We start from the raw sequence: 17,201 nt of genomic DNA on the forward strand, positions 1-17,201 counted from the left end.
GTGTCTCAACCTCTGCCTGAGAGAATCCAACAGAGTTCTCCTCCCCTCTTCCTCAACAGCTTTCTAAAAGATGGTAACAGTAAAAGTAAGGTCACCAAATCACCTCAGACTTCTTGAGGATTTCCAACTATTGTATAAATAGTTGACATGCTCTTAAAAGGCTTTCCAACCGTTGTATGATGGGTAGCATGCTGCATAATAATGCAGAATATTCTTTAGGTTATATTCTGCTTTCATAACTAGCACAAGATGAAAATCTTTAGACCTATGTTTCCAAATTTATTGATGATTTTCCTTAAATTCTTTTTCAGAAACAGAATGACCAATTTTACCATTGAAATAGTTACAAGCACAGTGACTTCATCACTATTTTCATCATTACTACATTTTCCTTCATTTATTCTTACTGAAACTTAATGATTGAATTAGCTTTTATTTGATACTTGAGTATAGTTTTTTCCATCTGTTTCATGAGTTGTATGCCTACTCCTGTGAGTTATCTGCCACATCATATCTATCTTCTGAAGTTTTAAAGCTTTTCTTATTGATAGGTATGAATTAAGTATGCTTTTTCATGTTTACCGCACATGTCTTCCCAACTATTTCAGCTGGCAGGTGGCATGACTTTTGAAATTTCAAAGCTGAGTTAATCATGTATGATTTATGAGTCTTATTCTTACCTCTTGGGTTTGATTTAGGTAAATGCAATCACAATAGATGGTGTGACCCCATTATTCAATTCATGCTCACAAGGCAGTGCTAGCTGTACAGAAATTCTTCTGGAATATGGTGCCAAAGCCCAGCTAGAGTCCTGTCTCCCATCTCCTACACATGAGGCTGCTAGTAAAGGTAACTCAGTTATGGGAGTAAATGAAGAGTGTGTGTGGGGGGGTGGAAGAATCTTTGAAATGCTCTGCTTCATTTTTCTCTCTCACTGATGTACATTTCACGGGGCAGCATGGTGTATGATGAGTGTGAGTGAGTAGGCATGAGTGAAAGGAACCTCATTGCTATTTTTGTGTTGGCAGGTCATCACGAATGCCTCGACATATTGATATCCTGGGGCATAGATGTTGACCAAGATATTCCTCATTTGGGAACACCTCTCTATGTTGCTTGTATGTCACAGCAATTTCATTGCATCTGGATGCTTCTTTATGCTGGTAATTTTCTTTAAAGCTTTTTCTTTTCTGTCCCTATACACAAGCAATTATTTCTCTAAATCAGCTCCTTTCAAAATTGTGCCTTGCTTCTTTGCAAATGTTCTCTTTGTAAACATTCTCTAAGTACATAACCAATAAAAATGACTTCATTATTGGTAACACTTAAAGCTCACAGATGAATATATAATCTCATTTGGGAGTTATGTAAATGGAGTCTAAAAGCCCTACTTATAAATTAAAATCCTCAAGGTTGAATATAGTGTTGCTAAGTAGATATGTATCTTTGAGCAAATCCATCAGAAGAAATTTTAGGGAAACTTCTTGGATAATTTTATCTTCTAACAACCAAAAAAACTTACGTACTTTTCCAGATTTTGAACATTCTGTCCTATTTATATAAAATAACTTAATATCCTTTTACACTGTCATGAAGTAACTCAGTTTCTCAAAGATTGGCATCAGCCCCCATGAAAGATTTCTAATCTGTTGAGATCATAATGGTCTCTTCCACCACATACCCAGGAGCTCCTTTAGGCTGTGGATCATGGTTCCTCACCCCATCATTCTTTTTTTACCACAGTGTCTCTCTCTCTTGTGGTACAGATACTTAGAATATACATAAAATGAACAAATCCGTTTCTACTTATTATTTATGACCGTCATTTGACCCTTTATATATTCAGACATATAATTTTAGTAAACCCATTATCTCAGCTAAGTTATAAATATCTTGCAAGCAGGATCTGCATCTATTTCATTCTCATCACACCTAGAGTCTTAAACATGAGTTTTGTTAATAATTGCTAGCAGATTGCTTTTTTTCTAGCCATGATCTCCCATAAATTTGATATAACCAGTTGAGTTTATATTTTATCCTCTTTTTTCATTTTGCTAGGAATATTATCATTTTGCCAAACATTTTATAATGAGTTTTTTAAAAATACTGGAAAAGTGCTGTTAGTAATTTCTGGTTGTTATTTTCAGGCTCTAGTCTCACAAAATTGATATAACCCATAGTTTTTTACTTCACTATGGAAATTTTGCCAAATGTTCATGCTTCACTAAACATTTTATATTTGCTTTAAAAATACTGAACATGACTGCATTTATTGAGACTTGCAAGTAGTAGGAGAGCCATAAAAGAACTCACAAAATATACTGCTTTTGGAGATACTCATTAATTTTACAAAAGTATCAGAAAACAAAGTTGAAAAGAACTTATTCATTTTTATTGATAGGGGTTCCTTGGTGTGTACTAAAAGTGAGATTATTACTTTTTTTACAATGTTGAACTGCAGTCACATGTTGCACGCTCATGACCAGCATCTGTCAGTCCATGCACTAAGATAAAATAACTTGCATTAAGTAACTTTGGATGCATGGTTGTATTTTTTTAATGTAAGCATTTAAAAATTACTTTATATGCATATATCATTGATATACTTACCAATTTGAGGGGCTTCATGTCTGTATTACATTCATTGATTTAAATTACATGATTAAATCAGGGCAGGAAACGCTACACATTTTACCTAAATGGCTCACACATCTAGGGTTGTGAGTTTTTCAAAATAATAAAGAACTGAATTACCTTTGAGTTATGAATTTCATCATGTTCTGCTTATATTACTGCAGTTAATTTCTGGAATGATTCAAAAATTTATAAATCTCCTCTTACTATGAGATCTTTCAAGCACATAGAAACGTTTTAGAACAATGTTGCAAATGTGTGTACCACTTCTCCAGATGTTCCAGTTTAAGCCTTTTTTAATATATAATATATGCTGGGTGTGGAGGCACACGCCTGTGATCCCAGCTGATCCAGAAGGATCGCTGTGAGTTCAAGACCAGCCTGAACTGTGCAGTGAGGCCCTATCTCAAAAAACTAAAGCAAGCAAGCAAGGAAGCAAACAAACAAATGAGAAAACCCGTTATAAAAAGTAATGTATATGTTTAAGAAATATTAAAAAAGTATATAAGTAATAAATATATGTAAATAAATAACTCATTTTAGAAAACCTAATGTTCTTTGTACCCTTCTTCATTGTCCTTTTTTGTCCTCTCAGAGAAAACCAATTCATCTAATTTTTTTTTGTATTTATCATCATTGTTTATGCATAGGTGCTGATGTGCAGAAAGGCAAATATTGGGATACTCCTTTACATGCTGCTGCTCAGCAATCCAGTACAGAAATTGTAAACTTACTGCTAGAATTTGGAGCAGATATCAATGCCAAAAATACAGAGCTTTTGCGACCTATAGATGTAGCTACATCTAACAGTTCAGTGGAAAGAGTTCTGCTTCAACATGAAGGTAAGAGGGATAGATGCGAACACTGTTAAATTACACAGAAAAGTTTATCTAAAGTAGATGAAATCACACAGCTTTTTGTTGGCAGATAAGTTAAGATAATGACATATAATTAGGAATATTTTTGTGAGAGTAGAACATTTTCAAGTTAGGTTTTATATATGAAGAAAATATGGTGATTTTTAATTTTCTTTTCTTGTCATTTCAAAGTTTTCTTATTCCTTTTGTTAAATACATTTAATTTATTTTGCCAATGCATAAATACATAGTTCTGGTAATGTCTGGTCATTTATATTTGGAAAGATGTCCCATTTTGTGAAGGCATATGTCTTCTGTAACCTGTTAAAGAAACATGATAAGGAAAGAGTTTCACACTTAAGGCTTTTGTTTTAAACTAGAATTTGTTAAACCTGGTTGAGAGACTAGAAGAAAATTTTTTTCAGATGAAAGTTAGACCTAATTTGAGAAAATATATATAATTTTAAAATTTCCCCTTTTAGTATATAACTCTCTTTGCAGCTTTTGATTTGTTTCTCCTTCGAAAGAAAATAATGTTTCTGAGATTTTGAATGCATCAATAATTTCATAATCTTTCAGAGGATAATGTTTTAAATAATATGAGATGTAATTGGTCATATGATCTCAAATAAACACAATACAAATACTTGCATAAATGTGCACAGTGTACTCGTCATACTTAGTTTAGTAAAAATCACTGCATAGAAAATCTCTTTCATGTAACTTACTAATTATAAATTTCATTTTGATTTTAATTAATTCATGTTTTCTTGTAGCTACACCAAGCTCGCTTTGCCAACTTTGTCGACTCTGTATCCGAAATTGCATAGGAAGACCAAGATTGCATCTTATCTACCAGCTGCAGTTACCAACATTACTGCAGAATTTCTTACAATATCAGTAGTGAAATAGTTCTAAATTCTTTGAGAATTAAAATTTCTATTTCATTTGACTATCTCATTAATATATGCTAGGGTAAAGTGGGTATGAAATCACACACGGAAGCAGCAAAATATCAATATCATTGTAGCTAGTACTTTTGTTTTATGAATTTTTAATGTTTTGGATTATAATATGTTTAAATATCTATACCTTAATGTCTTGTTGTTGAGGAAAAACTGAGAAATTCTCCTTTTTATATATGTTTTTCAAAGTAGAATCTAAAGAAAAACATGAACTCTTACTAAAATTTTAATTTCATGTTGTTTATATTTTTAAAGTTCTATGTTCACATAATGGATTAACTTTAGTTTTGGCTATTGTGTTTATCTCTGTGTTTTTAATATTGATGCAACATATGAATACAGTTTAGAAAGAAGGAACTAATATGCAGTTTGAAATAAAGATAATTCTCATTCAGGAAATCTACTATGGTGAATGTGTACTTGTCATTATAATGATCAGTCCACGAGGACGAGATAAATTGCTCTCCTCTGTGCAAAGAGCTCAGTCTTTTCTCCACAGCTAATAGATCCCTTATAGTAACCAGTGGGACTGAAAGTGAGCACTGCCCTCTCACCCTAAGATATTTAGAACATTCTCCACCTGCTAAGGCTATTTTAAGACCTTCTCAAGAGCGCTCCCTAAGGTCTCTCTTCAGTGTTTTAATACACTCCTCCACGCTTCTTACATTTCAGAAGTTATTGATCATTAGTGGTGGTGTTTACACTGGAGAAAATTTTGATTTCAAAAATAGAAAGAAAGCTGTATTACCTGTTAAACAATATACTGTATATGGTTGGGGACCTTTAAATGTCTGTTTTACAAAACATATCAGTCTAATACAGTTGTAATATCCAGAATAATGTGTATTATGATGGGTTTTACTATAGAATAACCTCATGAAATGTAATTAGATAGTAAAGCTACTTTTTAGTAGAACAGGCTTCTATTATTGTTTTTCCTGGATTAGAGATGAAGTCTCAGATTGAAAGAGTAACACAACACATTCTTCTCTGTTAGTTTCATGAAATAAAAGAACAAACATCAAATATGAAAAAGGATACTAAAATTTTCCATACGTTTTTCTCTTAGCTCAGTATGGTTGTCTTGTCAAAGAAACACTTCAATTTAAATATACCATACTTTTATTAAAGTCATATTATAATTTCTTGGGATAAAATACTTTCTACTCTAAATAGTATTTTATTTTACAATGGAAGGGGTTGAAAAATGTTCAATTGCATGAATCTTTTAAAATTACCATATCATGAACATGAGAGTGGAGTAATATGGAACAAAAAATAGATACATTACCTCAGAGATCTTCTCGTCCAAAATGCGTCCCCCACACATATACACATGTGTACGGATATACTCACACACTAAGGCCCAAGGACAAAATTGGACAAAGACAAAGAGCAAAATAATTTACTATTTGATATAAGATCAAGGAAATACAGAGAAATTTTGTAGATAGTCAGTATAGAAATATATATTGTATTTTGGAAGGGAAAATAACATCTAGTGTTTTTATAACCACAGCCTAGATTTGATGATTTTAAAAAATTAAATGGAAACATAGATTTCTTCAGAAATGAAAGTTTAAAAGTACTGTTACAAAATGGCAGCAAATTCAAACGACTGTTATTCATCTACAAACTAACTTTAAATCTCTTCTCTTTTGTGGATAATTTCACCTTTTCTTTGGCATTCCAAAAATATCACCTTTCTTTTAGTATTAAGAATGGGATCCAAGGCCTTCTCTCTGAGCTACATACCTATTTATTTTTCTGTTTTTATTTTATTTTGAGACAAAGTCTACATTGCTAAGTTGTTCAGGTGAAGCTGAAATTTCTAATTCACCTGCCTTATATTCCTGGAGGGGTGAGGTTCCAGACACGGGCTACCATGCCTAACTTTTTATTCTTCTTTCCCAGATTTTTCCTTTTTTTCTTGTCGCTTCTCACTTCTGTTATTTTAAGGCTTCCCCTTTTTCTCAGAAATCTAGATAGACATTTCATACTTTCAATATTGAAATATTCACTCATAAATTTATTAGCTATCCATGTGCTCTATGACTATAAACAAGTCATGAAATATCTATAGGTCTGTTTTTTCACTTTTTTAAATGACTGGTTTCTTTCCATTTGAAGTCTGCATTCAAATTCAATGACTTTTTTATCATTGAGTTTATTGATATATTTTGAAATTCAGTGACTTTTAATAAGTAACTCTGGGGGCTTAAAATATTTTAAACATAATTTTAATTTATTGTGAGTACAAATTTCATAAACCACTCATTCACATGTGCCAAAAAACTATTCTAAACAGAACTTATTTTTATTTTATTTGTTTATTTTGTTTATTTGTTTATTTTTTACGGAGGATCAAACTCAGGACTTTGTGCTTGTGGGGCAGGCAGCTGCACCACTGAGCTAAATCCCCAGCCCACTTAATTTTTATTTTAAGTTTCCATTTCTGAGTAAACTAAGTCAATTTTGTGATTTCTCAGTCTTTCGAGGTGTAAGATTTCCGAGTGAGTTCGATTCCAGTTATCCTCCTTGCACTCTTTTCCCCCAGCGGGTATCTGAATTCCAGAAGACTTCTTAGAAATCCCCTATCAGTGGGACTGTGCCTTGGCAGTGTTGGTCCTCTGGGGTACTCAAGTGAAGAGAGAGAATGAGTTTTAGGCAGATGACCCGAGACAGGGATTAGGTCAGAGCACAAAAAACTTTTACCCTAATTTAAGAAAACTCCTCATAACAAAAATTTAAAAAACTAGACTCCGACAACTGGTGTCGGCTCCGGGCCTTTGCAATCATTGTTCTGTGTGCCTAGAAAACACTCTACGCCATATTCTATTTTATAACTGTTGTATTTCCACCAATAATTAGGTGAAAAACAGTACTATTTGCAGAAGTAACTCATAATACCAAATCTGCTTGCATGACCAGCCATTCTCTTTGCGACCCTCTACTCACATCCATATAACTAGAATAAGTTTACTTGTGTATCTGTCTCCATTATGCTTTATGACTTCATTGTAGGTTCATTATTTCATTCTGACACCTTCCTCATCAGTGGAAGATTAGTCTACCTCTTTCCCCTTAAGGACTACCAACTGCCTCTTAAATTAGCTTGAAACCCAAAAGCTCTTTTCTTCTCTGCCTACTAAGGGTGTATGGGGTTGCATGCAAAAAAAAGAAAAAAAATAGCATCACTTTTCAAAGCACAAGAACAGAAAAAAGAAGTTAAATTCAACTGCTTCAAAATCATCATCGCTATTTGAAGATGAAAAGGACAGGCTGCACTGATTCATGACTCAAATATTTAGAGGTTTGGAGAGGAGACATCTGAGGAGTTAGAGATTCCTGACACCAGTTCTTTGGAGCAGTTACCATGGAGCTCTCCTTATTCATTTTCTACTACTTGCTGATTTTAGATGTCCATCCCTTCCAAGCTGCTTGAGACATAGAATGCAGCCTAAATTCTGAGATGATAAGCAATTGGACTAGGATGGTCTTCTCAAAGATGCTATTGAATCATAAATTTATTTCAAAGATTTTGAGTAATGATGCATATAACTTCATTGAATAACATAACGTGACACAAAAATTTATTAAACCTGTAGTCACCAGCAAGTTCAACATATGGAATATGAACCATGTTCCACCTCCTTTCAGAGATGATTGGGTTGGGAATTTTCCAAAAGCTGCTATCTTGTGATATACATTGAAAGATAGATGAGTCAGGGAGATTCTCTGATGCAAAATGCTGGAAAAATATGGCATAAAGCTATTACGGTGGATCCATGACTTACAAACTTAATTCATTTTCGAGGGCTGGTTGTAACAAGTTGGTTGTAAGACTATTTTCCCCATAGGAAATAGTGGAAATACCCATAATACATTCCAAACCTCCCAAAGCACCCCTTAATTAACCTTTCCATAATAAAAAGGGTTATATAATATGCGTAATTTATCAGGAACGCCAAAAATTTCCCTAGTGTGTATTCCAAAAAGTTATAAAATGTGCCTAGTTTACCAGAAACAATTATTTTGTACTTTATGCACCATTCAAGCCATTCATTTGGCTTGCAGGAAGGGAGGATAAAATGGCAGGTGGTTATTGTTTGGAAGGAGGGTCCCCTTCCATAAGAACATCAGGAATCTGGCTCTCTGGTGTACTTTCTCTCCTTGGGAGAGTCAATAGCTCACTAGGACCTGACTGTGGCTCAGTAGGTCTCAACCAGCATTCAGGTCAAAGACTTTGGTCCTAAGCTTAAACTAAAATTCTGGTTACAACCCAAATTGTTCATATGTGATGCTGGTTATAACTCAACGATCCACTGTATAATTGATTTGAGATAGAAATGCCATGAAAATAAGATTGTGTTATGAAAGACACACACATAGAGGAGAGAGAGAGGAGGATCCAGACAACATCACAAATTTATGCCAATAGTGGTCTTCTTTTCAAGGACTTTCCCATTTAACTTGCCTGCTATTCCTCTAACCTGAGGCAGCAACAGTCCCAGGCTAACAGCCACAATAGCAGTGAATAAAAGAATCTCAGAACTTTCAGAGTCAACAGGACACTAAAGACAGTTGAGAACTAAATATGAACTCTTCTGGATGTCCCATAATACCCCATTCCCTGTAATTATTAGAAATAATGTTAAGGAGCCTCTCTTCCTTGAAAGAAAAACAAATAACTAGAGTACATAAGATACATTGCAAACTTCTACATCCTCTCACAAAAGATGAAAATTCTTTACATGCTTAACTGGTTTTAAGCCAGCAAAAGGTCATTAACAGATACAATATCAAAAGTGTCTTGTTTTCTGTCACTCATCACTAGTCCTTTTCAGACCAGATTCTTAATGCCAAGAAAATACAAAGGTGGGTAAATGCTTTTTGAGTGTGTCCAAAATACTCATACAAAGATGAAACAGGAACTAGTAGATGATGCAACCATGGAAATCTTTATATTAGAAGGCTATTCCTTCTTTTGTACTCACCTCACAATTTTTTTCTTCTGTGCTCATAACACAAGGGCAAATTCATAAATATCTGAAGAATATCAAAGAAAGAAGTCATCAACTGATTGTCACATGTGCTAGTTAGGAATCCAACCAGTCTGCTTAACTAGTTCTGCCATTGAGGTCCTTGTCACAGGCTTATATAGAATAATTTACATGAAGCAATTAAAATATGTAGAGCTTAAAAGCAGCGTCACAAGTCTGAGCAGTCAAAAGGTAACTCAATGTGAACAGCATCCTCTTGGAAGTTGGTACAGATAATGGTGACCCAGCAAACTTTATGGTTACCAGCCATTATTGTTAATAGTTCCAGAGATAAGGCAGTTATATGTTTTAATTGTTGAGGGTAGATTTCTGAAATCCCTGCTATATATATATACAAGAGACATAATATCAGAATGTTTATGTTTGAACTTCTCTCATAATGACCCAATACAGAAATTTTCATAATTAGAAAGGGGACACTCCCAGAGATATAAATGATGTGAATATATCAACATCAGCTGGAGTTCTATTCCAAATTGGATTAATTCACTCTGCATTATATAAGCAAGGATTAATTCAATTTCCCCCAAATTTGAGATATTAGCATTTTGGTGAAAATAGAATGCAAAAAGAAACATGATAGTGAATCATCAAACAATGAAGATTTCCAGAATTCAAAGAAGAAATATACTTGATTCCTAATGGTTGCATTGCTTATATATCAACCAAGAAAGATCTCTTGGCCGGACATGGTGGTACAAACCTATAATCACAGCAACATAAGAGGCCGAGGCAGGAGGATTCAAAGTTCAAAGCCAGCATGGGAAATATAGCAACTTTGAAACTTTGCCTCAAAAAGCAAACAAACAAAAAGCTCCAACGATATAGTGCACTGCTCAGGATCTGCCTTCAATCCTCTGTACTGAAAAAAATAAAGGAAGGAAGCAAAGAGATCGCTTACTGATTCAGAGCAGAATTCATTAGTCAGTTCAATAGGAGCACAGGTTCCCCCAGGGAGTGGTGCATGGGCCCTGCCAAATTGTCCCATGTGAGGAGTTTGGGGAGAGAAAATAAGGCATGTGAGGGATGAGGGATAGTGTTCCCTTCCAGTGGGAGTAGGTGCGGGTGGTTTGCAAAGCAGGACAGGCTTTCAGGTTTCCTTTTTCAAGGTGTGAATATTTCTGAATGAAACAAAGGGATAAAGGCATGGAGAGCACACCTTTTCCCATTCTTCCCTTATCCATATATAAGATGGAATTAGCACTGAATTTCAGCTTTAAAAAAGAAATATTTAGGTTTTATGGTGGGAGTGGAGGAGAGTATGTACGAAGGAAACAGGGACTCCATCTCTTTGTGTCTTGCTCTTGTGATCAAGTAGGATTCATACAGTTTAGTCCTTCCTCAGAATGGAAACAACTAGCATTTTGAATATGACATCACTTTGAACTTCTCACTTCAGCTGCTTTTTTTTTTTTTTTTTTTTTTTTTTTTTTTTTTTTTTTTTTTTTTTAATTGAACTCAGGTCCTTGAGCTTGCAAGACAGGTGGTGGAACCACTGAGCTAAATCCCCAGCCCTCAGTTGCTTATTAGAGGATTTTGAAAGTGAAGGTGGACTCACCCCACAAAGAATGGCTGCTATCAAGAAATCAACCAATAACAAATGTTGGTGGGGCTGTGGGGAGAAAGGAACCTTTCTCCATTGTTGAAGGTAGTGCAGTCTGGTGCAACCACTATGGAAATCAATATGGAGATACCTCAAAGAGCTAGGATTACAGGTACCATTTGACCCAGCTATCCCTCTGCTGGGTATCATTCCAAAAGAATTAAAAGAATCATATCACAGTGATATATGCACACCTATGTTTATAGCAGCACAGTTTGTAATAGCTAAAACTTGGAAACAGCCCATTTGCCCATCAGTTGGAGACTGGATAAAGATGTGGTTTTTCTATATAATGGAATACTACTCAGCCATAAAGAATGAGAAATGAGAGTCATTCATAGGAAAATGGATACATGTTGAGGTCATACTCAAGTGAAATAAATAAGTCACAATGTGTAAATAACAAATAGTTTCTCTGATGTGAAAAACTATGTTACATAAATCTGAATGGTATAATCGACAATGAGAAATAGGAAGAAAAGGGCTAAAGGTGTAGGGGAAGTGGGAAGGGTAGGGGGAAGGAAATAAGGGAAAAGAAAAAAACATGAGAAAATGGAAATAAAGTGTTTGTAAATAGGGAAGGGGGGAGGGGTGAAGGGAGGGCAGGCTTAAGGGGAAAAAATCAGAACCAAGACCTGTCATGTAAAGGTACAAGATCCCAGTGATGAATGTAACTGTACTGTATACCAAACTGTACCAATAAACTCAATGAGAAAAAAAGAAAGTGAAGGTGGAGCACTTTACCAATTCCATCTATAGCAAGAAGTTAATATTTTTTGCAATTATCTCTCTCTCTCTCTGGGCCCCTTTCTCTTTCATACTCATTAAAAGGACAACCTTGAAGGTAAGTATTGTGGCTTCCTGAAATAGGATAGAAAGAGGGCTGCTCTTTCCCCAAAGGCAGTGTGGACCGTGCGTGAGGCTTACAAGGTAGGTAGGATGGTGTCTTTTCCCCATGCCTGTCGGGCTGCACCATGTGGGGGAAGTGTCACTTTCATACCACCCCTAGGCTCTGTCCACCCATGTCACAGGTGAGTCTGAAGTTCTTGCCTCCTCCCTACTCCCTTTGTCCTCCATAGATTAAACGTAACTAATAGACTGTGTCTGTTTCACTAATATTTTAGACCTTGGATGGCACAGCCCCAGGAGACAGTTGCGTTAGGTATCTTTTCCTGTTCCCTTCCTGTGCATGCTCTGATCATGAGACATTCATGCTAAGTTCAGCCTAGCCAACACGGTAGCACAAGTTACCTCACCTTCTCTTCCTGTTTGTCTTATACTAAGGAGCACGCTGGACCCCAGGCAGCCATTAGCTCTCAACAAGCCTTGGTTCCCTCTAGTCCCAACTTTCAGCAATAGTCTTTGTCTCTTCATTTTTTTATTCATCTTCCACCACGCTCCCTGGCTTTGGCCCTTATGCCGTGCAGGTGATGGCACACCGCATCTCCCATCCTCCCACTGCCACTGTGTCACTTCCCCCTTCACCTCCTGAGGGGGGAAAAAACACTGAAGGAACACTTGAATGGGGCTGGTTATATTAGAAGGAGATCTGAGCAAGCAAAATCCTTGTTCTTCCTATCTGAATTGAGCTACCCAAGAAAGCAAACTCCAGGTTCTGCTTCTCTATAACCTACATTTGCAGTAGTTGATCTTAGCCCTGCCCACTTGTGACTGGGGCACTTTATTCTTATGCTGGCGTGCAGATTAGGAAGATTCTAGCCCACAGACATCAGCCATATTCTCACATAATAATTTCATCGGCAATAGTCTTGCCTGTGTTCCAACATTTTGTTATCTCTTGATTCAACCTCTATACAAGCTAACAGGGCAATCAGAAAGGTGTAAATTTAAGTCTCTCAATATTTATGGAAGGAAAAAAATATTTGTTCCTGTTGGAGTTTTCACTTGTAAAGTGATAGTTAAAACTCACTCCAGTTATCAGTTGTAACTGACTTATTAGATGTAATTACAATTTCCTCAGTGAACATTATTTAGTTTCATGTGTAAAAACGAAGACAAGAAATTGCCCAATATCTTCTTAATATAAATTTTGTTGGGGAAAATACTTTTTTATTTTTGTTTTGTTTTGTTTTGTTTTGTTTTATTTTTTGAGACAGGGTCTCACTTTGTAGTTGAGACTGACCTGGAACTCGCTATGTATAGCCCAGGCTGGTCTCAAAGTCACAGCGATCCTCCTGCCTCAGCCTCCGGAGTGCTGGGATTACAGGCATGCGCCACCACACCCAGTGCTGAAAATACTTTTAATATAAAAGTAGCCTCAATGTAAGAGTAATGCACCCTAAACAGATGAACAAACAAGACTCTCAACTCTCAGCTTCAAAATTAGTCAAAATTTAAGTTTAGCATGAGATATCAAAATATTTAAGTAAATTATTCAATTACTAAATCTTGTAGTTATTTCTAAGACTGACTGCAATATTAGAATATAAAATATTCAAGAAGTAATATAGATATTAGATATATTCTTAAGTATATAGTTCTGTTTTAAATATAAACAACTTTTCTAGTTCATCTGTGTAATAATTAATTGTGATGTGAACTTGAATGGATTAAGAACTGCCTAGTTGGGCCAGGGATTTAGCTCAGTGGTTCAGTGGCCTGGCAAGCGCAAAGACCAGAGTTCAATCCCTGGTACCAGAAAAAAAAAAAAAAAAAAAAAAAAAACCGACTAGTGGATTAGTAGGACACAGTTCTGTGTGTGTCTGAATGACTGATTTGTAACCGGAAATTTAAGGAAGGAAGACACACCCTAGATGCGTGACACCAACCAATAGGCTTAAGGAAAGAACAAAGTTAACCTTTTTGCTTTTTCAGAGGAGTTCTGGTCTTTGCCATCGCCTTTGCACATTCCTCTCCAAACCTGAAACTTTCAGGTTTCTCGCTCAGACCCTTCAGCTTCTAGGGCAAAGCCTTCAGTTTCCCCCACAGGCTCTCACTGATTCCGCAGTGAGCTCCAGGTCTATCTCCGACTTTCGAATGGAGCCTCCAACTTTCCTGTGCTCAGGCAGGTGACCATTATAAGCCTACTTCGTAAATGTATATTATATTATATTGTACTATATCTGTTCTGGTGAACCCTAATTGATACATGTGTATTTTTCCAATTCAACTTCAAAAGATTGCTAGGAGATGGTAGAAGTGTTAAAAGCATCATTTCCATAAATCCTGAACCAAAGTGAAACAATTCTGAAAATCCACTTTGTGACAAGTATGAAATAGTGCAGTTTTAGGGTGAGATTCAGCCTGGAGGTTAACTACAGATGAAGACAAAAGTACTTCAGTGCTGCAGCCAGCATGGATGCTGGACATCAGAAAAGGGAAATGTATTTAACAGTGCTTTTTACTAAATCTATTTGTTATGGGTCTCTTGTGCCTCTGTACATCTTGTGAGATGCTAGTCAAAGATGATAGTCTCTAGCAAATGCAGTGCTGCTATGATCTGGAAAGTACCTTTTCAGCTCTATAACAATCTGCAGAGACTACAGTTTTTCATTTTATCTGTGGGGACTGTAAGTATATATTCATGATCCTACTTTAGGCCAAATGAATTTTCTTGCTCTCCCAATATCAGCAGCAATATTTGAGTGTCTTAACATCTCACCGATCTTTACATTAATGGTATTATTGTGACTTGACCTGAACAGGAAGAAGCAAGATCCTTAGATGCCTTAGTAAGACACAGGTGAGCCAGTGCTGCTGAAAACTTTATTCCAGGGGTCATTCAGTATTCGCTCTGGAAAAAGAAGTCATTCCATCTATTCACGACTAAGAACCTAATTTACAGAACTGCATAAACAGACATTGAAGAATGAAAAATTAAAGTGAAACCATAAAAATAACCCAAAAATAGATGCCTCAGAGAGCAATCATCTATGCCAGGGAAGATGCTGAGATTATAAAAGCCTAGGACTAGGAGGAAAAGCCCTATGGACTCAGACCTCTGAGGAGGAGATACTCAGCGGGTTCTGACCTTCAGCAGCTTAGAGGAGCTGTTCCAGAGTAAAATCTAGGTCTTGGATTTACAAGGAGGGCAAATATTCAGTGGTTGCTAAAATCTCCGAGGGAGCATGATGAAACCTGCTAGTAGTACTAAAATTAAAAGTTGGAGACCGGAACCAACTTCCAGTGCCAGGTGCGGCTTTGTTGCTGTGGTGATACAGAAATGAACAGCAAGCAAATGGGACACAGTAAATCTCTCCTCTCTTCCTCTGGCCTTTTGGCCTTTCTGTTTAGTCCCTGCTATTAGCAGAACTTAAAATCCTTATCTAAAATCCTTAGCAAAGGAAAAATTACATTGCACAATTCCAGCTCCAGCATCAAAGACCACAGATGAGTGTATGTGCATCAGAGACATACTTACTTAACAGCATATTTATTATAGGAAAAGTCTTACTCTCCAGCAGTACTGCTCAAAATTGAACCCCAATCTGTAGACTTAACCTACCTTTCTAGGCCTTAGTATTTAAATCTTGGTTTAGTCTTTCTGCTAATGCTTAAACAGTTTCTCTAATCCTGACAGGTTATTTGTTATTTCCTAAAACTCATTTTAAAAAAATTCCACATCTCTCTTTGTTCATATCAGTCATTCTGTGTAGAATTATCCATGTTCTTCTTATCATGTTCATTTTAGAAACATGTTATACTCAATAAACACACTCTCCAGCATGTTGCTCTAGGCCCTTGACATGTATAACTCATTTATTTAATTCTCACAACAACCCTGTGAGGTTTATAACATTTATTTGCATATTTTACAAATATAGTTAAATAACTTACCCAAAGTCACATAGTACCAGTCCTCCAAAACCTGTATCTTTCTCAATTCAAAATACTTCCTTCTATGATCAAATTTAAAGGTCAACTCTCCTGAGAAGACTTCCAGCTTCTCCAGAACACCTCATTTGCTTTACTCTTGTTCTAACATTTTTTACCATGGGAAGATTTTCATGTAAGTGATCTTTTCACTGATATCTAACTCTTATATAGATTCTCTAACTTTTGTAAAGATTCTAGCATACAGCTGTCCAATAGAATTTCCTTTAGTAATGGAGAAGTGCTGTACCTGTACACTCCAATATGATAATCATTAGCCAGATGTGGCTATTCAACTGTTGAAATGTAGCTAGTGTTATTGAGATGTTATTTAGATTGATCTAAATTTATATTGCTTTGATTTATGTTGTTGGTTAGTGAGAGGCTAGTGAACAGCTCAGGATAGTTTCTCAAAAAAAAAAAAAGTTCATTGCATAATTGAATCATGCACGAAAAATTTCACTGGGTAAAGAAAAACATTTGCAGAGCTTTTTCTTTTCTAACCATTAACAAATTCACACTAACTTTCTTAATAAACATGTATATAAACATTCAACAAAACATACACCTACAAGACCATCCCATGTTTCATCTTGGGTAATGTGATCTACATTCCACATTACATGCACTTTTTGCTGCAAAATATTTAAAGAACTTTTAATAATTTTGTTTGTGTAAATACTTAATTTATAATTGCTTATTTCCACTCTGCAATCGTTTTTTTGTTGCTTTTTTTTTATATATTGTTCACTAATAAATACTAAGTGACTGGATGAGTTCCTGGAACACAGAGTTTGGTGAATGGATGACTGATTCATACATAATAGGGCGTGCTAGTGAAGTGGAAAAATCTACCCTACAAATTTTCAACTGCGTCATGTTTATGAACGCTTGAGGTAACGATTAAGGAAACAGATGTGTTGCACAATGAAGTTCTCTCTCTCCCTTGGCGTTTAGAAACAAAGCCTTAGGGCTTCCATTTCTTAAACACCGTTCGTTCGTTCCAGTCCTCTGGAGCTTTTTCACATCCCTCCTGAAAATGCTTGAATGATTTAGGCTATTGGCTGGGCAGAAACCTCAATATTTAAAATAAAAATTTATGAACCGGAAAATTAAAAAATAGAGCTCCAAAGTGGTTGCTAGTGAAACTAGCTAAATCTGAGCCTGAAAGCTGCGCTCAAGGATTAGGGTGCCAGACCGCCCAGGTCCCGGAGCCCCAGCTCTCTCTCAGCCCTTCACCCCCACC

At 35.9% G+C, this 17,201-nt stretch overlaps 1 protein-coding gene across 6 annotated transcripts in view; it reads left to right on the forward strand.

Moving 5' to 3' along the window:
* Positions 1–4,587, forward strand: part of Asb5 (ankyrin repeat and SOCS box containing 5) — a 43,226-nt gene extending 38,639 nt beyond the window's left edge. For all 6 annotated transcript variants that reach the window (XM_010629800.2, XM_010629799.2, XM_010629798.2 and 3 more), the window contains 4 exons: positions 699–849; positions 1,029–1,163; positions 3,285–3,476; positions 4,268–4,587. In XM_010629800.2, the coding sequence (XP_010628102.1) occupies positions 699–849; positions 1,029–1,163; positions 3,285–3,476; positions 4,268–4,395 (606 nt within the window). In that variant the 3' untranslated portion in view covers positions 4,396–4,587. The remainder of the gene's footprint in view (positions 1–698; positions 850–1,028; positions 1,164–3,284; positions 3,477–4,267) is intronic.
* Positions 4,588–17,201: the final 12,614 nt, after the last annotated feature.

The sequence above is a fragment of the Fukomys damarensis genome, unplaced genomic scaffold (assembly GCF_012274545.1).
Source record: "Fukomys damarensis isolate Sample0158 unplaced genomic scaffold, DMR_v1.0_HiC HiC_scaffold_18, whole genome shotgun sequence".
Classification (NCBI taxonomy): Eukaryota; Metazoa; Chordata; class Mammalia; order Rodentia; family Bathyergidae; genus Fukomys; species Fukomys damarensis.